This window comes from Antennarius striatus, chromosome 13, assembly GCF_040054535.1.
Source record: "Antennarius striatus isolate MH-2024 chromosome 13, ASM4005453v1, whole genome shotgun sequence".
NCBI lineage: Eukaryota > Metazoa > Chordata > Actinopteri > Lophiiformes > Antennariidae > Antennarius > Antennarius striatus.
This window is the reverse complement of record NC_090788.1, coordinates 21,603,018-21,625,347: the sequence shown is the minus strand read 5'-3', so window position 1 is coordinate 21,625,347 and position 22,330 is coordinate 21,603,018. Positions and strand designations below refer to the sequence as shown.

General features: G+C 45.1%; 2 protein-coding genes across 2 annotated transcripts; both read left to right on the top strand.

Annotated features, from left to right (window-relative positions):
- Positions 1-2,941: 2,941 nt before the first annotated feature.
- Positions 2,942-12,083, top strand: LOC137605885 (CXADR-like membrane protein). Its single transcript, XM_068330782.1, has 7 exons — positions 2,942-3,018; positions 8,033-8,190; positions 8,531-8,729; positions 9,103-9,270; positions 10,036-10,158; positions 10,559-10,700; positions 10,793-12,083. The coding sequence occupies exons 1-7, from the start codon at positions 2,985-2,987 to the stop codon at positions 11,160-11,162; spliced, it is 1,194 nt and encodes a 397-aa protein (XP_068186883.1). The 5' UTR covers positions 2,942-2,984; the 3' UTR covers positions 11,163-12,083.
- A 2,234-nt stretch (positions 12,084-14,317) lies between these two features.
- On the top strand, positions 14,318-21,952 carry LOC137606561 (dapper homolog 3-like). Its single transcript, XM_068331874.1, has 3 exons — positions 14,318-14,702; positions 18,258-18,375; positions 19,150-21,952. The coding sequence occupies exons 1-3, from the start codon at positions 14,448-14,450 to the stop codon at positions 20,766-20,768; spliced, it is 1,992 nt and encodes a 663-aa protein (XP_068187975.1). The 5' UTR covers positions 14,318-14,447; the 3' UTR covers positions 20,769-21,952.
- Positions 21,953-22,330: the final 378 nt, after the last annotated feature.

Here is a 22,330-nt window from a genome sequence, read left to right as displayed (position 1 = left end):
CCACCTGAAGATAACCACCCGAAGGTAATCACCTGAAGATAACCACCTGAAGATAACCACCTGAAGATAACCACCTGAAGATAACCACCTGAAGGTAATCACCTGAAGATAACCACCTGAAGATAACCACCTGAAGGTAATCACCTGAAGATAACCACCTGAAGATAATCACCTGAAGATAATCACCTGAAGATAACCACCTGAAGATAACCACCTGAAGGTAATCACCTGAAGATAACCACCTGAAGATAATCACCTGAAGATAATCACCTGAAGATAACCACCTGAAGGTAATCACCTGAAGATAATCACCTGAGCTCTAACGTCTCTCATAGCAGAATAACACGATAACCACTGGAGCTCCAACAAGAAGCAAACAGCAGAAACCAGTAATGAAGCCCACACCTGTTGGGCTCCTGACAAGCAGGAGGAACATTCCACTTAAACTACATCACATAATAATATGAATACAGCAGAATGCTACCGGGAAATGTATTACTAATGTATTACTACTGTATTACTAATGTTCTACAGTATACTTACATTATTTTCTAGTAATTCTTTCCTGCTGGACTGATAGTGTGCTTTTTGAGTTTTCTGCCATAAACTAAGCACATTCATCTGAATTACAATGAATGGCCTACTAAAAACATTTTCAGATATAAGGTGAACCGACGGTTTTTAAGAAACGTAAAAGTTTTTAGGTGCGCCTTATAGTGAGGAAGAGACCTTCTTATTTTAACTTTGACTATAATAACTTTGTGTCCTACATTGTGTCCTACATCAGGAGTGTGTCCTACATCAGGAGTGTGTACTACATCAGGAGTGTGTCCTACATCAGGAGTGTGTACTACATCAGGAGTGTGTACTACATCAGGAGTGTGTCCTACATCAGGAGTGTGTCCTACATCAGGAGTGTGTACTACATCAGGAGTGTGTACTACATCAGGAGTGTGTCCTGCATCAGGAGTGTGTCCTACATCAGGAGTGTGTACTACATCAGGAGTGTGTACTACATCAGGAGTGTGTACTACATCAGGAGTGTGTCCTACATCAGGAGTGTGTACTACATCAGGAGTGTGTACTACATCAGGAGTGTGTCCTACATCAGGAGTGTGTACTACATCAGTGCAGTATACATATACTCATATGAATTCCCCGCTGTGGGACAACTTTCGGTCCATCTAAAGGTCTGTCTTGCCTCGTCGGTTGGAGGCCAGTGATTGGCTGACTGACTCCGTGTGATGAGCGTCCTGTGACCGGCGCTGTCGGGTCTCGGTCTGCGGTGACGAGCTGATTGGTCGCTGAGAACATGAATCATTCAGAAGTGTCGCTGCCCCCGGCTCACCTCCGTCACTGGCTGTCGCTGCTCTTCATGAAGTTCTGGAGGAGAGTGATGCAGTCCAGCATCACCCCCCCCCGCTGCCTCCACAAGGTCAGCATGACGGGGGCCTAACGAGAAGGGACAGCGCCGCTGGACGTACAGACGCTACCACTGGAACCTCCTCTGTCTTCATCGTTCCTCTGCTTTACCTTCTCTACGGTCATCCCTTTCTCTATCGGTCTTCTTCCTCATGTCGTTACAAATCCTCACCCCTCCCCGTCCAACCCTGTCTCCCCCATTATCATCCCTCCATCCCCTCCTTCTCTTCCTTCCTCTTTCTGCTCCTTCATCCCTCTGTTCTCCTTTGTAGTTTCTTTCTCCTCCCTCTCCTATCAGCTGTCTCCTCTCTCCTGTTTTATTGTCCACCTCCTCCTTTATCATTCACTCCCCTTCTATCATCCCTCGTTCCTCCAATCCTTTTTCTGCACAGCTCCTTTCAGAGCTTCAGCAAAACATCAGCTCATTGTGTGTGTGTGTGTGTGTGTGTGTGTGTGTGTGTGTGTGTGTGTGTGTGTGTGTGTGTGTGTGTGACTGTCCAGAGCCAATCTGACCAATGAGAGGTGGCGTGGCTCAAACTGCTGCTGCAGCTCCTTGGCTGTTGGACTGTCTCCTCTCATCAGGTGACTTCATGGATTGAGTACCGTTGCCACCTGTCTGCCCCCCCCCCACACCGCTGCAGACATTAGGGTTGTGTGTAGAGTATACACAATAATACACAACAGACACGACCCCTGTTTGGCCTTTAGAATGATGCAGATATGAGATGAGATACAAGTTTATTATAATTCAAGTAATTTATAAAAGATGCTCTATATATATTATATATATACAGGGTAGGGCATTTCACTTACACTTATGTATCTATACTATATATATTACTATATATACATACTTTGTATATATAGTAATGTATATAGTATAGATACATAGAATAGCAATGCAATATAGAATACATGTACTTTATGCAGTATGTACATACTGTGTATATGTACAATACATATATACATACAACTTGCATAAATGATGGGTTTTGTCTTCCATTAATCTCTACATTGATTACATTTATTATAGTTTATATTCTCTCTCTCTCACACACACACACACACACACACACACACACAAACACACACACACACACACACACACACACACACACACACACACACACACACACACACACACACACACACACACACTTCTTCTGTTGATGTCATATTAGTCCAGATCAGCTGCACAGACCTTTTTCTTTTATCTATCTATCTATCTATCTATCTATCTATCTATCTATCTATCTATCTATCTATCTATCTATCTATCTATCTATCTATCTATCTATCTATCTATCTATCTATCTATCTATCTATCTATCTATCTATCTATCTATCTATCATCTGCATGTGGGCTGGTTGCCACGGGGACGAGTGGAGCTGCGCTGCTGATGAGGGCGATGCAGGGAGAGACTGCACTGCGCTCCATGGAGGGGGGGTGCTGACGCTGTAGGACATGTGGCTGTGTTCTGCCCCTCCCCTCACGCTGAAGGTCCTTAGACCAGTCGCCACAGCGACCGTGTCCTCTCCTCCGATACGTCCCCGCTGTCGGAATGCCTGCGTCTGGCTTCATCGCTGTGTTCTTGGGTGAGTACCGCTGTGTGTAGCAGGTGTGATGATGTCATAGCATGTGGTGATGATGTCACCACATGCTCTGAGGGTATCTGAGCTCACGTTCATGGGGGGGTTTGTGGAACCCCTGCCAGTTTGGAAGGAGCATGAGAAACATTTTTGACTTTGATCTGGAGGCGGAATCCTTCCATCACCGGTTTGGATGTGGTGTGTCTGACGCTGGGGGGTGTTAAACACTGGGGGGTGTCTGATGCTGGGGTGTGTTAAATACTGGGGGGTGTCTGACACTGGGGTGTGTTAAACACTGGGGTGTGTTAAACACTGGGGGGTGTTAAACACTGGGGTGTGTTAAACACTGGGGTGTGTTAAACACTGGGGTGTGTTAAACGCTGGGGTGTGTTAAACACAGCAGACACACACACCTGGGGGGTCAGGTGGTGCAGTGGTTGGTGCTGTTTGTTGGAGTCCACCAGAGACCTGACGGTTGATTCTGCAGGTTGTCCTCGTGTCTGTGGGGGTGGGTTTTATCTTCTACCACCAACAGGAACATGTACAACAGGTCCAGTGTGTACCTGTCCAGTGTGTACCTGTCCAGTGTGTACCTGTCCAGTGTGTACCTGTCCAGTGTGTACCTGTCCAGTGTGTACCTGTCCAGTGTGTACCTGTCCAGTGTGTACCTGCCCAGATCCTGACCCTCACTGGAGGAGGGTGACTGGATGAAGTGCTGATGTTTCTTGTTTCCCCTCTGACCTTTGACAGCAGTGGAGCTAAAACAGTTTGTGCAGCGTTTTCACAGCTTGTTTGACCACCAGGACTTTAATATTGTCAATAAATTCAGCGTTAAATGTACATTTCTGGAAAACAAGCAGCGTCTCTGTGGTCTAAGCTTATTGTTTGTGTGAATCATCAGATTCATGCGAGCACATCTCAGCACACGGCCGTGACGTCACCATTAGGGCAGCGGTCCACGGGGTGATGGGCTTTCATTAGTTGCATTATGAGCGTGAGTTCAACAAGCCGTGACACAAACATGTTCCACCTCACAGCGTCGCCTCTACGTCTGATCCTGGATGTAGCTTCAAATGTAAAACTTTGGAATAATTTGACTATTTTTTGTGTATAATTTTTATAGTACGTGTGAACTGAGAACATGCTAGAGGGTGGACTGAAGTCTCTGCAGTTCTGACTTTGTGCTGTTCCCCCTCCGGATGGAGGTCCAGCTCAGACCTGCTGTGACCTTGGAAATGAAGTTAAAACTCAGCTCTACCAGGGTTAGATTCTTCCATGCATTGTTTGATTCACCTGATTAGAATGGTTTGACAATGAAAACCTTCCTTCTTGTGACCCTGAATGTGAGGACCTCTACTCTCAGCTCATCTTTGAGATCTGCGTCCCACTTTCAGTAGCCTACATTATCTCTGTCATCTCTGCGTGACTTATTTTTGTGCTTACTGTCTTGCCAAGAAATGTCATAGATATCCTCAAATCAGCTGAAGTCAGTCGAGGAGCCATGACTGTCCCCTTGCTGCTGTAGATGGAGATGTCCAGCTCCAGGCACATCTGTCATGTTGGGGCTGACATCTCCAGCGCCAGAGGTCCTGATGTGACGTCTCGCTGCACTCTGCTGTTGAATCTCTGGCGACCGGCTCTCCTTTGTCACTCTGTTTCTTCCTCTCTGCACCTCAGCAGCGTCCCATAGGTGACTGTCAGCTCAGAGCCTCGTGCAGCGCAGACGGGTGTTTGGTTTGGGACACGAGACCAGATCGCCCAGTGACTTCACTCCTCCTCTTCCTCTTTGGGATGCACTTGCCAGCTCTTCTTTGTGTCAGCAGATTGACCTTGGGCCTCAGTGTGTGTGCTCCCATCAGTTCCTGTCACGTTTAAGACCCAGCAATGCTCAGATTATATCACCATATCCATTTAACACATGGAACACACATGGTGAGACTCACATATGAACCTTGTGTACATTTAGTCATCCATTATATATCCAGGTGACAACCAACTGATTTATCCTCCCCACTGAGGGATTGAATATTTTAGGACATTTACTGTATCTTCAATTTAGTTTGATGACACACCCTCACAGAGCAGTCCTTACGGCCTCTTTTATTAAGCAGATAGAGGCACCAGACCGGACACTTACAGTCATTAATATCTATCTAAACCATTACAACTCTTACTTTCTCGTTCTCTGAAGTGGAGAAAACATCAACACTCTTTGTATAATATCATTATGAACATAATCACTGACTGCACTCACCTTAGATGGTGGCAGGAGGCAGAGAGTTCCACCCCCATGGCGCTTTGGCCCACGGAACCTCCCACCGCCATGCTCTCAGCCAACCTGGCAGGTGTGGAGCTTTAGCATGTGGAGCTTTAGCATGTAGAGCTTTAGCATGTGGAGCCTTGGCCTCACCGCCTTCCTGTCCCAACCTGGCACTGTGGCCACACCATTTCTCCCCCAACCACCAGTCCCACCAGTCCCAGCAGGAACTGTTCTTTGCTGACAATATGAAAATCCAACATATGTATGCCCTACATCTCCACGTTCAAATGTCATGTTTACAGAACTAGCATAAACCATTTAGGAGCACACAACGACCCCTGTGACCCGCGACAGTGGATAAATCGGTGGGAAGAATGGATGGATGGAGAAAGTGACATCCAGAGTTTGGGTGACATCAGATGGTCGACATGGAGTCCAGAGACTGTTTAAACACAGACTGGTGTCTGCCATTCCAGTTCTAGTAGTTACACGTGATGACAGAGACCAACACGTCCTCTAGCGTGACCTTCAACATGTCCTCTAGTGTGACCTTCAACATGTCCTCTAGTGTGACCTTCAACATGTCTTCTAGTGTGACCTTCAACATGTCCTCTAGTGTGACCTTCAACATGTCCTCTAGTGTCCCGTAAAAAATCTGACGACCAAGTCAAATATTCTGGGGCTTCTAAATTCATTATAACAGATGAGGTGTGATTACCAGCATAGCCCCACTGGGGCTGTCTGTGTGTGTGTGTGTGTGTGTGTGTGTGTGTGTGTGTGTGTGTGTGTGTGTGTGTGTGTGTGTGTGTGTGTGTGTGTGTGTGTGTGTGTGTGTGTGTGTGTGTGTGTGTGTGTGTGTGTGTGTGTGTGTACAGAGTGAGTTTTAATTAGCTGAACTCGGTGGGGGACAACTTCGCCTCGTTGAGTTCACCGTCAGCCAGAAGACAGAATCACTGTGACTGTTGTTCCTCTCTCCATATTTGCTGCTCCACGCCCACCCTGGGGCCCCAACCCCCCACTCATAACCCACCCCCATCCCTAGAGCCCCACCCCTCCACCCTAGAGCCCCACCCCCCAATCAGAACCCCACCCCCATCCCTAGAGCCCCACCTCCCACTCTAGAGCCCTGTCCACCAGGTATCCTTGTCGTTGCCCACAGTGTTGAAACCCCTGGAGTTTCCCCGTCGGGGTCTCTTCGTACTCTTCCGAAGGACTTTCTAAGAAGACCTCACACTACAAACTGTCATTAGCTCACAGGAGCAGACGCCACTGTTCAACCCAAACACACTCAGAAGTGACAAAGTTGTTCTCAGCTCTAACAGCTCTAATGTTAGACGGCTGTAGGGACACTCAGGTCCAGGGTCGTTTGTCCTTTGTGACATCATGGGGCAGGAACTGGACCCCCTATGGCCTTCAGTGGATCTTGTCCAATGAAAACAGCATGAAAACACAGTGGATGGAGTCTCCCTTTGTTCAAAGCTTTGGAGCCTTCTGCCCTTATCGGGCTGCCAAACACACATGAAGACCTTCAGGCTTTGTCTTTGTCTGACACACAGAACCATGCAGCTCAAGAACAGTTAACTAGAGAGGTCATTGGAGAACGCCTTCATCTCATGAGTCATGTGCAACTGTCTAACACATATTTAATAATTCAGATTATCATTCACTTTGGTAAGAGGTTAGGTTGTTCTCATACCAGTGTGACGAATTTCATCTGTCTGTCTGTCTGTCTGTCTGTCTGTCTGTCTGTCTGTCTGTCTGTCTGTCTGTCTGTCTGTCTGTCTGTCTGTCTGTCTGTCTGTCTGTCTGTCTGTCTGTCTGTCTGTCTGTCTGTCTGCCTGCCTGCCTGTCTGTCTGTCTGTCTGTCTGTCTGTCTGTCTGTCTGCCTGCCTGCCTGTCTGTTTGTGTCTTTCTGCCTGTCCGTCCATCTGCCTGTCTGTCATGTCAGTTTCTGAGGAAGTAACTTCTTAATCAGCTTTGGTGCATGTCAGCCATGTGACACACCAAATATTTATATATTTAGAAGACAGAAGTGTACCTCTGTACCACAGTGGGGGGGTGAAGATTCAGCGATCTGTCAAAAAAGAGCAACACCACCAGAAATGTTGGTGGCAGCGTATGTATCACTTAAATGAGGTATGGAAACATGTATGGAAACAACGTGAGACAAAACACGAGTTAATGTCATTAAATACCTGGAAAACTCTGTCTTCATGCACAATGAAGTAAATTATTATCTCCACATTTTCTGATTTCAGTGACCTTAGGTTGACATTCCAAAAAAAAAAAAAAAGTAATCATGCATCAGTGGAGGTGTGACGGACAAATTTATGGTGGTGTCGAAGGTCAGCTGGTAAATGCTGAGACTGGATCTATGAATCATTGCAGACTGAGTAGGAAAGTAAGGAGCGGGGTGGGCAGATGAGGGGGTGGGAGGAAGATGGAGTCGAGCTGGAAAGGGGAGTTAGAGGTGTGGGAGGGAGATTCCATGTATGGAGTCTCTGGTGGGTCCAGTCAAGTGAAGTGAAGAAGTCTAGCATTGGGGTTCTGGTTCAGGTTAGACTCCATGAGACACACATCCACATACTGTATGCTCTCTACACAGTCTTCTGCTCAGTACATGGACCAACCAACCAACCAGCCAAACAACCAACCAACCAACCAACCAACCAACCAACCAACTACTAAAACAACTACTACTACTGATAATAAATACTTGAAGAACTGAACAGTAATCTCGACTGCTGTGTCTTTCTGCAGTGTCGCTGGGTGCACTGGAAACCAGTGCCCAGACAGAGATAAAGAAGGTCGTTGGGGACAATGCCACGCTGCCCTGCCATCATCAGTTCTGGGTGGGGGATGACCCCACCCTTGACATCGAGTGGCTCCTTCTGAAGCCCACCAACAAACACAGAGTGGTGAGTGTTTTTTACCTAATAAATCTGTGTTCAGTTTTCCTCTCTGCACCTGACTTTCGGTGAACTCACCATAACACGTCTTTCATTACTGAGGCATTATACATCCATCTCTTTGGAGGTGTGTCCTAGACAGGTTGGGCAGTAAGGCTGCTGTGGGAGTTTTCTAGTTCAGTGAAGTTCATGAAACACTTCATGCATGAGGTCATAATATTAGTGGTAGTCTCTTTGGTCTCCAACACAGAAGTAATTGAGAGTCTCCAAAGAAAAGTTCTGCACTGCTGTACCTTACTTTGTTCAGGTAATCACAAAACCACCAATCGATTTACTTTCCCCCCAACAGGTGATCACCTACTTCGCTGGACGAGTTTTTGACCCCAATGAGGCAGAGCGTGGCCGTGTAGCATTCGCTGGAGAGTACTTAAAAGGTGACGCTTCTCTGCTGATCAGTGACTTATCTCTGACAGACTCAGGAGAGTACAGCTGCAAAGTCAAGACTGGTGTCCAATACCACTGGACCACCATCAAACTCATAGTGCAGGGTAAGTGACAAGGCAATATGTTTGACATGTTTGTCACCAGGGACCGAAACACTGGACCCTCCAGAGCACAAGAGACAATGGCAGGGAAAACCTCCCTCATTGAGGAAGAAACTCCGGGCAGGACCCAGACTCTGGAGGTCACCTGCCTTGACTGGTTAGGTGGGGAAGGAAATACCCTGGGGATAGAGACAGAGGGACAGAGAGGCAGATAGGTCAGATGGGTTCTCTCTAGGTTGTCCAGCTTCCTGCAACGAAACCACACCTTTGTCCAGGAGGAAGCACCTTGTGCTACAGCCTCCTGTGGATAGTCTCAGTATTAAAGGACTTTAAGGAGACAATGTGATGATGTCTCTATCTGTCTGTCTGTCCACAGTGAGGCCCTCCAAACCTCAGTGCTGGATGGAAGGAAAACTTTTGTTTGGCAGTGATGTTAAGATGAGCTGCAAATCTGCTGGTGGCTCTGATCCCATCAGGTACAGATGGGAGAGGCTACTAGACAGGGGCAAATATATTGAAAAACTGCCTCCACTGGCCAGGATAGGTAAGTCCACGGGAACATTCATCCACTTGTCAACAGACATTTACTGTACTAATGCATGGTTTAACCAAAAGCTTCTGTGAGCAACATAAATGTCAGAGTTCTGTGTATGATCAGAACCTGGGGTGGTCGATGGGTGGGGATGTCATGTCTGGCACGGAAAGTGACGAGAAGCTGGATTAAATAGCCTCAGGCTAATCACCCTGATGAGGCACAGGTGTGGACGTTTAGGGACACTTGTGGAGTGAAGGTTACTTAACAAACATACAGTATATCACAATCAAGTGTATAATGTAACCCTGATACAAACTAAAAGTCTGGGTTATAACAGCCTGAGGTTGGTGTTCAGTGGGATGATAGTCAATAGAGATATAGATTCATTATCTATTTCTATCTATTCATCTTTATGGAACAACAATAATTAGAAGTATTAATTCCAGCATAGAGAACCTGCAAACAAACGGAGCGTCTGGTGGACTCACAGGAACATGAGAAAACCCTAAACCTGTGCAGAGGACCTGGAGTTCTCTCCGTGAAGCCTCCAGACCCCCCAGCGTTCTGTTCCTTGACTGAATGATGGAGTGAGGCTGGTGTGGTATTACTGCTGGACTTAGAATGCATTCATTTCATTCCACAAATATATGGATATTCTTCAAATACAGCCATCAATCACAAATACTTTCTGATGTCTGTTAATGCAGTAGAAGTATATGATTCAAGAAGATGCTGTTATCTCCAGTCCTGTCTTGTGTTTGTTGGTTCTGTCAGACCTAAAACACCCAGAGATCGTGACGCTGAGGAATCTGACTACAGACAGTACTGGACTCTACAAATGCACAGCCAGCAACGACGTGGGAGAAGAAAGCTGCACAGTGGAGGTCAAGATGCAGTGTGAGACTCTCTTCATGGAATGTTTTGTTCAAAGGATCCTAAATCTGCTCCACTGGCTAAGATAATGTTCTTAAGGCAGAAGTATTGTGTTAGAGGTTTAACAGTAACTTCTGTGTCGTATTTCACTTATTTAGGGTGACCCTGTGTAGATTTACTGATTGTCTGAGCTTCAGTCTCAGTAAACATTTTATTCCTGATTAAGTTTTTAGGTTCCATTAATCATTATTGAAAATATAGCATTGGAGAATAAAAGTAATTCATGCATTGGGACACGATTTAATAATACTGAGTATTTGTGGTTCAAAGTTACTGTCAAAGATTGAGAGAACACGGCTAAAACGTGTAATTGTTCAGACTTGGTGTGTGTGAAGTTGACTCGTGTGTGTGTGTCCATGTGTAGATGTAAGGGGGATGGGTGTGGTAGCGGGGGCGGTGGTCGGCGTGTCCTTTGGAGTCCTCCTCATCATCCTCATCATCTGGTTGGTGTTTCGCAAAAAGGAGAAGAAGAAATATGAAGAGGAGGAAACCCCAAATGAAATCAGGTGAGATGAAAACAGACCCCCCCCCCCACAGACACACATGATGGAGGAAGGAGCAGAAATAACACCCAGACGTTCTTCTCTGCTTCCTGCAGGGAGGACGCTGAGGCCCCCAAAGCCAAACTGATGAAGCCCAACTCGCTGTCCTCCTCCCGCTCCGGCAGCTCCCGCTCAGGAACGTCCTCCACCCAGTCCATGATGCACAGCATGGGCCCCCCAGGCAAACGGGCCTGTATCCCGGCTACAGGGGCCCTCAAAGAAAAAGACTCCCGATACCCCCGGTCTGCACTGGGGTACATTCAGACACTCCCCCAGCCTTCTGAGATGCAGTCCACATCCTCCTCCACATCTACCTCCACCTCCAAGCCCAGCCCCCCACCTAAACTGAGTACTGGGACCCTGAGCCGCATGGGGGCCACTCCTGTGATGATCCCCGCTCAAACCAAGGCCTTCCAGACTGTGTAGGGGGGGACAGTTCACAGACAACGAGTCTCAGGACGCCGCATGGCTGCACTTTGACCCCCTGTCAGAATCTGTTAATGAAGCTGAGCCAAACGACACAGACGGAATGGAGGCGTCACACATCTCTCACATTACAGACACATCACTGCTCAGACACAGGGGGGGGGCTGAATAGTTCAAATCCATCTCACCTGTACAGCGTCAGACAGTCTACACTGTTCTCTTTATACCACAGAGACCCAACGATCAGAGGGAGGGATGGACAGGGACGTCCTCAGGTGGTCCCCCTGCCGTCTGAAGGACTCCACCACACCTAAATGAGTGGCAACAGAGGGCTCCAAGGGGGCAAATATCCTCCAAACCTCCCCCCTCAGAGTTGATGTCCTTGAGAGAGCGCAAGGGGAAGAAGCAGCTGTCAGCGTGTTCACAGGGGTCACTGACCCACAGCGAAGTAGGGGACACCCACCAGCAGCCCTAGAGGTCACCAGTGGGCCGTGACCTCTGGATCAGGAGTCAACAAGCCTTTTAAGGGGGGGCTTCATTAAACCCGATGTGTTAGATAGCCTGATAATAAACACAGATTGATCACACATAATAGATTAATGCTGCTGGGGGGTCACTCAGGTGAGGGGTTGGTTGTTGGTTCATAAAGGAGTAGGAGAAAACCATTAGTGTGTGTGTGTGTGTGTGTGTGTGTGTGTGTGTGTGTGTGTGTGTGTGTGTGTGTGTGTGTGTGTGTGTGACAATCAGAGGTGGAACAGAACACTTTTGGTCAGACTGGTGACTGACTGTATAAACACACTTCCTGTATCCATCAGCACACGTGTGGCACCATAGTTCATGCATGTAGTTCCTGACATCCTCTGCTAGCAGGCATGTACTGTACCCACATTCATCTGAGCAGAACCCCGTTTTCCGTAGTTTTCAGCCGTTCAGGACAAATTCTGCTTTAATCTCGTGTCTTAAATCAATAAAAAAAACGAACCTGATACTAAAGATGGTGTGGATTTGTAATAATGCATTTTTTGGGAAATGTATCCCCTTTTTCTTTAAATTATTTTAGATGTTTATTCATACCTCACAGAGAGAACAGCATCTTCTGCTCTCATACTTCTCATTATACCATTGCGGTTTTTTTTAAATTTGTTTTTTACAACTGACAACAAGTGTGTTTCCACTGGGTTCTAATGGGTTCCACTGGGTTCCACTGGGTTCTAATGGGTTCCACTGGGTTCCACTAGGTTCCACTGCGTAAATAGATTCCTGAGGGGCTTTTCTAATATAGAAGACAATGTTCAATATAAATTGTCATTTTTTCCCCACAGATTTTTGGAACAGTGTCATGGACCCTAATGATTACCAGAAGAAATTGATTTAAATAAAGCTAAATCTACTGAACACTGAACACATCAGACGGATCAATTACTTTTAATTAATTATACATTTGCATGTGATTTACAAAAGACTAGACATTGAATAAACAGCATAGTAACGTGGTGGCTCAGTGGTGAACGCTGCTACCCTACAGGTCTGGTTCTCTTCTGTGACCCCATCACTTCAAATCCTCCACAGACGTCAGTGTGGCTGTCTGCCAGTTCATCTCTGCTTAAAATCATTCTAAAATGTAGACTTAGTGTCTTTATTTCATTTGATTTCTCTGCTTCCTGCAGTGTAGATACGGTACAGGTATTGTCAGTGTTTGTTAAGAACCTATAGATGGCGCTATGGCATAATCATAGAAAACGTCATTTTATCAATTATCGACTATGTTACCTTAATGTTTCAGATTTATTCGGAAACACTTTAAAGACTTGTTTAAAAAATAGAAGCTATAAATAAAGAATTGAATGCCTCTTCATACTGATTATGTCGCCTTGTCCCAGCAGACAGGGGTGTGTGGAAATGGTCCTGAGGTAAGGTGTGTTACACCTGGGGGAGTGGAATGAATGTGTTAATGTGGCTGGGAGGAGAGCTTCTTCAGACCAACAGACTCATCCAACTAGGTTTTAATGATTATTTAACACAAACAGTGAAGGAAGACAGGGTCAGAGGGAGGACACTGATTGGCTGTGGAGACCCTGAAGGGGAAAGCCCAGAGGAGAAGAAGAAGTGTCTTTATGTTATTATTTATTATTTATGTTTACACTGTTTATGTTTACACTGTTTATGTTTGCACTGTTTATGTTTACACTGTTTATGTTTACACTGTTTATGTTTACACTGTTTATGTTTACACCGTTTATGTTTACACCGTTTATGTTTACACTGTTTATGTTTACACTGTTTATGTTTACACTCTTTATGTTTACACTGTTTATGTTTACACTCTTTATGTTTGCACTGTTTATGTTTACACTGTTTATGTTTACACTGTTTATGTTTACACTGTATGTTTGCACTTTTACACCAATCCTGCTTCACGTGCTTTCAATTGTCACTTGGGGACAAATGAAGTTTTATTTTTGAATAAATTCCAGGTTGGATTAGAAACGAGTTCCTCAGAGGAACAAGGACAGACGTTCTGGAGACAAAGAGAGAACAGACTGATCTATCTATCTATCTATCTATCTATCTATCTATCTATCTATCTATCTATCTATCTATCTATCTATCTTTCTATCTATCTATCTATCTATCTATCTATCTATCTATCTATCTATCTATCTATCTATCTATCTATCTATCTATCTTTCTATCTATCTATCTATCTATCTATCTATCTATACATCTATCTATCTATCTATCTATCTATCTATCTATCTATCTATCTATCTATCTATCTATCTATCTATCTATCTATCTATCTATCTATCTATCTATCTATTGTACACATTAATAATCTCTGAATAATGTATATTTGTTTTGTTAATAATTGTATTTGTATTTTCTGTAGTAATAATTACTAATCATTAATACTGTAGTAATAACTGAAGTAAACATTGGTGACTGTTACCAACACACCTTTATACTGTAACTCATTTGTGTGGAAGTTTATTTTAATCTGTTTGTGTAATTTGACATTTTATTGTACCGTGATTAGTCTCATGCCCCCGGTCATGTGTGTGTGTGTGTGTGTGTGTGTGTGTGTGTGTGTGTGTGTGTGTGTGTGTGTGTGTGTGTGTGTGTGTGTGTGTGTGTGTGTGAGAGAGAGAGAGAGAGAGCCCTCCTCAGGCAGAGGGGGGGTGGGTTTGTGTTTCTCTCCTGTCTCGGTTTTCCGGTCATGACAAACTTTGGTCAAACTTTCACCGGTTCCGTCTAGTTTCCGTTCTCCGGTAAACGGTTACCGGGATGTCGGTGCAGGAGCCGCCGTTGCCCCCGCCCGTGGCGGAGCGCGGCCGGAGCAGGGAGCGGATGGAGGCCAGCCTGGCCGGCCTGTGCGAGCTGGAGCTGCTGAAGCAGAGGCAGGAGAGCCGGGTGCGGAGCGCGCTCTGCCTCGGGGACTCCCCCGTCGCCCGGCGGCCGCCCCGGGGGGCTCTGAGGCCGCTGCGCTGCGTCCAGGACGCACCGAAGGGCGGCGGACCGAAGAACTACAGCCTGCAAACAGTAAGTCTTCTGTCCGGAGAGGCATTTCTGCAAAGAAAAGCGTCTCTCCGGGTGTCCCAGGGCAGTTAGGGGGGGTTTGAACTACACTGTCCAAGATGACTTTCTGGAATAAAAGTGATTTATTACCCTGTTTGGGCTTTCTTCTGTAGTGTAATGTTCTAAATTCACCAAATTCAACAAATACTGTAAATAGAAGTAAAGTGAGAAGAGCACCAGTCGTGTGGAACGTCATGAAGAGTCCTGAAGACCAACGTTACCATCTAAGGACACGTTTGGTGGAGGCGCGTTACTCCATCCACCTAAAACACACTGGATTACACGCACATTACTGTGTTTTACATTTAGAGGTCTCAAGTTATAACATGATAAAACTATGGTTATGTCTAAAAAACACCAAACAACAGATCTTGTTAAAAAATTAAAAATTCTTTGGATTCATTCGTTTTCGGTCAGAAAAAAGAAAAATGCAAGAAAGAATAGAATAGAATAGAATAAAATAGAATAGAATAGAACAGAATAGAATAGAATAGAATAGAATAGAATAGAATAGAATAGAATAGAATAGAATAGAACAGAATAGAATAGAATAGAATAGAATAGAATAGAATAGAACAGAACAGAATAGAATCGCCTTTATTGACATTGTATGAAATACAACTAAATTAGGAATATTTTATATTTTACACTATTGGGCCAGTTTCATATATTTTTTAATATCTTCCGTAAACAATGTGATTGTCTGATAAATGGAAAATATAAAAGTTGCTTTCTTGACAGTTACGTATGAAGAAGAATTTAAAGCAACTTGACTTCAGTTTAGGATTTGAAGATATTTTATGTCTCAAATCAAGAGAATTCTTCGTCTCAAAATGCCTGGTGGTGAGTTAAGATACAGAAACTCTTCTGGGGCTGAAAACACATTGAGTTTCACCAAGAGGCCAGATTTAAAGTCAGAAGAGTTCAGCCTAGAATTTATCAGAAGAGTCACTAATGGGCCATGACAGCCACTGAAGCAGTGTTTGGTTTACATTATGGGGTGTCACGAGAGGTCATTATCACTTTTACTCGACTCAATGGTGTTGAATGGTGAGAGCTGGGGGTGTCCACCCATCTCTGTAGAAGTAGCTGCTGCATAAATGATAATGTACATCAGACATGTTGAAATTCATATCTGTTCAATTCACACTGTAGAATGAATGACAACTGGAAGTGTTATATATCATAGGGAACTTACAAGTGTAGATGTACTTTTGTATGATTTTCAATTATCACGAATATTAATCCTTTGAAATTGCCCTGACACCCCCCAAAACAGGACAACAAATGTGTTGTAAACGTGAGCCTGCAGTCCTCTGCAGACCAACAGAGTGTTGTTATGGATACATGCAAGAGAAAATGAACAATTCTGTCGCCTTAATGTCATCCTTCATTGAAAGTCCAAGAATAAAAGGCACTGCTTAATGAACTGGACGTGTCCTGCTGAGTGACATTAGAATGTATAGTTTTCAAAATACTGTCCAGTATAATCCACAGCAGGACCGCTCTGAGACACACCTTCATGATCATGTTTCCATGGAAACCACAAAAGGCAAAAATGTATTCTTATTATACTTGTTACTTAATTCATACTTAATTGTTAGTATAGTGTGTAAAGTGTACCCAGCATGTTGTGTATGAGTGTGTGTGTGTGTGTGTGTGTGTGTGTGTGTATGCAGATCTATAAGCAAACTGGTCTCAGCAGTGAAACCAGTGCAGCCTCCACCCTGGTGACTTCCCAGTATTTGTCTGGTAGTTTATGGGATGCTCAAGTCCAATGACTTGTATTTATCATAAGAATGGGGCTTTGGAGTTAACATAAGGGGACCATTCCTGAGTGTTGATATTGTTTAGATGTACTTTACAGGTACAGAGTAACGCTGGATCGCCTCTGATTGGACATTCAAGACTGTGAAATTCCAAACAATACAGAATAATGAAAGGAGGCTGATTCTACGTCTGGATGGTCTGAACAGATCCATCTACGGACAGTTAATGGGATTCATCAACAACAGTTCATTATGAAGCAGCACAAACGTACTGAGCATTACAGTGTGATGGATGATGGATGATGGATGATGGATGATGGATGTTTTCTGCAGTAGAGAGAACCACAGTGTGGATTATTACAATATGACGGATGTTCTTTAATGGATGGATTATTAAAATATATCAGGAGGACAGAGCAGAGTGACACTCACATTTAATGTGTATACAATGGTTTACACACACACACACACACACACACACACACACACACACACACACACACACACACACACACACACACACACACACACACACACACACACACACACACACACACACACACACACACACACACTATGGTTTATTTGTGAACCCTGACATGCTCCTAATGCAGCAGACACTGATTGGCTGATGGTCACATGCTTTGAATAGCAGGGATTCTTCCAGTGAGCAGCAGCCTGTTGGACAGAGGGACTGTCAGAGACTGTCCACAGCAGGACGTGTCACTGACAGGTCATCTGAGACAGTACAACCAGACCCGCTGTGGAGGGTCAGGGGGCTGGAGCCTATCCCAGATGACTCAGGGTGTGAGGCGGGGGACACTCCGGGCAAGACGCCACGGAGCCACACAGAGAAACGCTCAGAGTGAACTGTGTTCACGTCCAGAGAGGAGACCGATGCCATCGGGGGTGGATGGTTTGGTGAATCACCAATAATACATGATGTGATGTTCTGCAGTCACCCAGCCGTAGAGGACACCCCCATTCTAAATGAGTGGGGCTTTGACTGATGAACCAGTTTTTAACACAATTGTCCAAAAGGGTTTGAAGCCCCGTGAGATCTGGCTGGATATCACTATGGAGACACGGCCAGGTGTCACCACCTGAGCAGAACTATCTGACAGGATGTTGAAGGGAGGGACCGGGTCCGCACCCTATTGAGTGATCAGTAACAGGTGTGACTCGGCCCCGCCTCTGACACCTGGGAAAAGACTCTCAGGGGCGGAGCCAAGGCAAACAAACTCGGAGTCAGGAGGAGACGGCTGACTGGGCGTTCTGTTATCTGGAGGATGGAGGGGGGGCAGGGGTGTTGTTACAGGAGGGATGACGCCGAGCATTGGCTCCAGTGTAGTCATCAGGGATCCGTGAGCCATCATGAGTTTAGACCTGGAACCAATGGTTTGATGGTTTTTAAAGTTACTTTATTACTCAGACTTCCTCTGTGTGTCTGTGGTTGATCTCCTCTGACATCGTTGTTTTCCTGCCTTCATACCCAGGTGGTCCAGGTCCTCTGGGGCTGATGTGTGGGTGTTGATGCTGCTGTTGGTCCAGGGTTTGTAGTCTCAGCTGTCTGTGTGTGTTCGGGTTCTCTGTCTCTTTCTCTCACTGTAACAGATGAACACGGACTTGATATTTCAAATGAACGCATATGTCACGTATTACAAGGGTAGGGTTACATGTATCATATGTACTGTAAATAGTACTGTGTGTATCTGTGCACATTGTGTGACTGTCGCTGTCTGTGTTTCAGGGCAGTCTCCAGTGCCTGTGGGGGGCACAGGGATCTTTAGAACAGCAGGTAGTAGAGCTGAACCTGAACACGGAGCTTGACGCCACGCCTGATGCAGAGGACAGCTACCTCTGTTCAGGTACCATCCTCACCTCTGCTTCTACTGCTGCGAAAAATAAAATCAGGTCAAGCTTGATTTGTCAAATTATTTTTCTATTTTTTTTCATTCTAGTATTCAATCAATCAATCAATCAATCAATCAATCAATCAATCAAGTTTTATTTATATAGTCCTCAATCATGACAACAGACATGTCAAAGCGCTTAAACAGACAGAAAAACCCGTGATGATGATAATGATGATGATAATGATGATGATGATGATGATGAAGACGACAGCACCTCTGTCTCAGCTGACAGAGGTGCTGTCATCTGTGACCGCGACAGGATCAGCGTCGTGTTCCTGAGCATTGAACTAAAACTCAGTGGATCGCAGTGGAAACAATGGAACCCATCTGCGTTGGGATCTAGAGGCTCCGTGTAATATCAAGATTATACTCACGTATTGTTTTCTGACTGCACTATTGTAAAACACATTAATATGCTGTTTTTGGCACAGTTTTATAATTAAAATCCAAAAAGTTACAAACTTAATCACAGATTTGGTAAACTGGGTTTAGAGGACTTGTGATCAGGTGTGACTGGAACCAGTGGGAGGAAGGAACAGGAAGTAAATACAGACAGTCAGAGGGTGAATCATAGCGGATGAATTATTCACGGTAACATTTAACCTCATTCTCACGCGTTGCTGAATTTTTCCATTGCCATGTCAGACAAGTTGTTTGGTTAGTAAATCAGTTTACTTGCGTGGCAGCAGGACTGATTGTGATTTCTGTCTTTGGTCTTTTTCTCAGGAGAAGTCCTCAAAGCCAAGCAAAAGACATTTCTGGAAACAAGTTACCACATCCTGGTCCCCTGTTCCCTCCTGGACCCGGGCGGGGCTGCAGAGACTAAACCAGGAGAACAATGGCTGTTAGACTCAACAACACAAGTCACTGCTAGTGAGAATTTTGGGGATGTGAGGAATGCTGACATGAGTCAAGAAGATAATCAACATGCCCAAAAATTAGACACTTACATATTTCGACTGATCCATCGCAGTGCCCCGCCCACACGCCTTTCAAAGCCTCGCACCAGCCTGACGCACGAGGCCCGAGTGGTCAGTGTGGGGAAGCAAAGTCATTCATGCCAGAAAGAAGAGCAACATGCACCAAAACAGGGGTTCAGCCACGAGATCTGTGGTTCCCCTCAGTGTTCGGGGGGAATGAACCTTAAACCCAACCTCCAGGCCTACCAAATGCTCGATGAGGAACAGTCTCAAAGCTTTATTGAAGACTCTCCAAAGTCGTACCACTGCCATCTACCCAAAGGTGTCCAGCATCAACCAGGAGTTTACCACACGACTGATTCCTCAAGCTCCACCTTGAAGGACTATCCATCTGTCAGAGTGCTGCAAGCACATCCAGATTTAAGCAATTGTGTTTCAGATCCAGCCCAGCATTTCCACAAATACCCACCTCCTTCAGCCCTGAAGCCTCAGCCAATGTCTTCACCCGATGATCAGCTGGTCAATGCAGAATACATTCCTGCTAAGCCGTGCCGAGCCTCCTCCAGAGCTCATGTTCACGCTCAATCCAACCCCCAGAAAGCCTCTGTCGTACCAAAGCCCAGTCGAATCACATACAGTCCAGAAGACGGCCAGCATCTTCAGCAGCAGCTGCCCACAGCATCTCAGGTCCAAACACCCAGACCCCGAGGAGCCTCCAGAAAGACTCGCTTGTATGAAGACAAAAGTTGTGCCAGTAGGAAGCCGGGGAGGAAGACGTGTAGGTCCCAGTCAGAGAACAGCCTCCAGATGGTTCCGGAGCGCAGGTTCAACACAGTAGATAGAGACTGTGGAGCAAGTGGAGCCGATGGAACAGGAAGTCATAATATTCAAGCCAAGACCAAGAAACAACAGCCAGGAGCCAGCTGTCGACGCTGGCAGTCCACCGCGGAGCTCAGCCAGGATGAGGCTGAGCAGGCAGTGACGAAGGGCTCCTCGGTGTCAAACCACAAGGACAACTTCATAAGACGACCACGAAGATCTCGCCTTACACGCGCCTCATATGGCTGCTCACACAACCACTCACAGCATCACCTGGAATACCAGGTAGAGAAGGTCCAGAGACAGCCCTACCAGCCGAGTGACGGCTACCCTCAGCCAGGCCAGGATGAGTCCGAGTCCAGCACGAGTGAGGCTGACTCCCCAGAGTCCAGCTCACTCTCTACTGACTCAGATGGAAGTGGAAGTCTGGTGTGGCCCCAACAACTACCCCCTCAACTCTCAATCTCATCCCTCTCAGCAGCTCCAGCCCCTGCTGGGACACCTCTGCAGCCCAAGGCCTTCGTCAAGATCAAGGCCTCACAAGCCCTGAAGAAGAAGATCCTTCGCTTCCACACGGGTTCACTTAAAGTAATGACCACTGTGTAGGGTCAGGAACACGGTAGTCATCTGTACACAGTGTGAGAAGAACACACTGACAACCAGCTATCACATGATAGTTAAATATTTGTGACTTATGATACAAATACAGTAACTAAAACTGTAATGAATAGTTATAACTGCTTATTGTCATGTTGATGTCACAAATGTTTTATGAGACACTACTCACTCATGACTGACCTGTTAACGGAGGGACGGGCATGAAAAACAAGAGGGTCGTCAATTATTTCAGTTTTCCATATGAGAATACTCGGTGACTCGTGGTCCTTGCTAGACTCTGCGCTTCCCGTTCGGTTTCCGCTGAATATAGTCTCTGATACCTGGTACGTATTTTTGTTTGGTATCACCTGTATAGACATGTAATAAAACATAAACCAGAGCATTTACTGAACCAACACTTTGCTTTGTGTAGATCTGCCACTGTTGTTGTAGTAAATACAGTAGTCAACATTTCAGGGGAGGCCATTGTTTCTTATGTTTGGATCATATATTTAATAACTCCGAAGAGGAGCAAATAAAGACCAACGACCACCGGTTATTTTATCCGACATCTTTTCTCATTAAGATTGAGTGAGCAGAGATTTTATGGGTTAATTCCTGTGACAAACAGGAACATATGAGTGTAATGTATTAAAGTAATGTTTATGAGGGAGTGGATTGTTGTACAGGACAATTTGTTTGGCGTCTGGAGTTTGTGGTTGAGGTCTAAATCTCGCGGAAGAAAAAAAATCTATGCAAGCATGAATTTTTTTAAAATAAATGTTTGGTCAGATTAAGACAGGAGTTATTAAAGACCTGGTTTAAAATGTGTAAATATATTAGAAGTATAGTTTTATTTCAGTGTTAATATTGAACTGGCAGGGTAATAGCAAGATGCCTGAAACAAAGCAAATGCTTTTATCATTACAGTGTCCATTATGTCCATTTGACAGTACTTATGTTTTTAAGTGCATTTGGTAACTCAGTATTTTTGTATAAAACGTGCCAAAGTGAAATGAAAGAATGTCAAGTCAAGCTTTACTCCACTGAGGTGTTCCACCACACTGACAGGAAGGACGCGATGATGTCACTTCCTGGTAATTAAAAGTCTGATTCAGCACTTTATGTTTGATGACTTTGTTTTACTTCCACTTTTCTCAGTTAATCCACCAACAGTTAACATCAACTAGAAAACAGTCAGAGTCCAGCGTTAGCGTCAGTTAATGCTTCCAGCAGAAACCTGACCCCAAAACATTGGTTCCTACATCATTTAGTTCCCACAGGAGGACAACATTGGTTCCTACATCATTTAGTTCCTACAGGAGGACAACATTGGTTCCTACATCATTTAGTTCCTACTGGAGGACAACATTGGTTCCTACATCATTTAGTTCCTACTGGAGGACAACATTGGTTCCTACATCATTTAGTTCCTACTGGAGGACAACATTGGTTCCTCCATCATTTAGTTCCTACAGGAGTACAACATTGGTTCCTCCATCATTTAGTTCCTACAGGAGGACAACATTGGTTCCTACATCATTCAGTTCCTACAGGAGGACAACATTGGT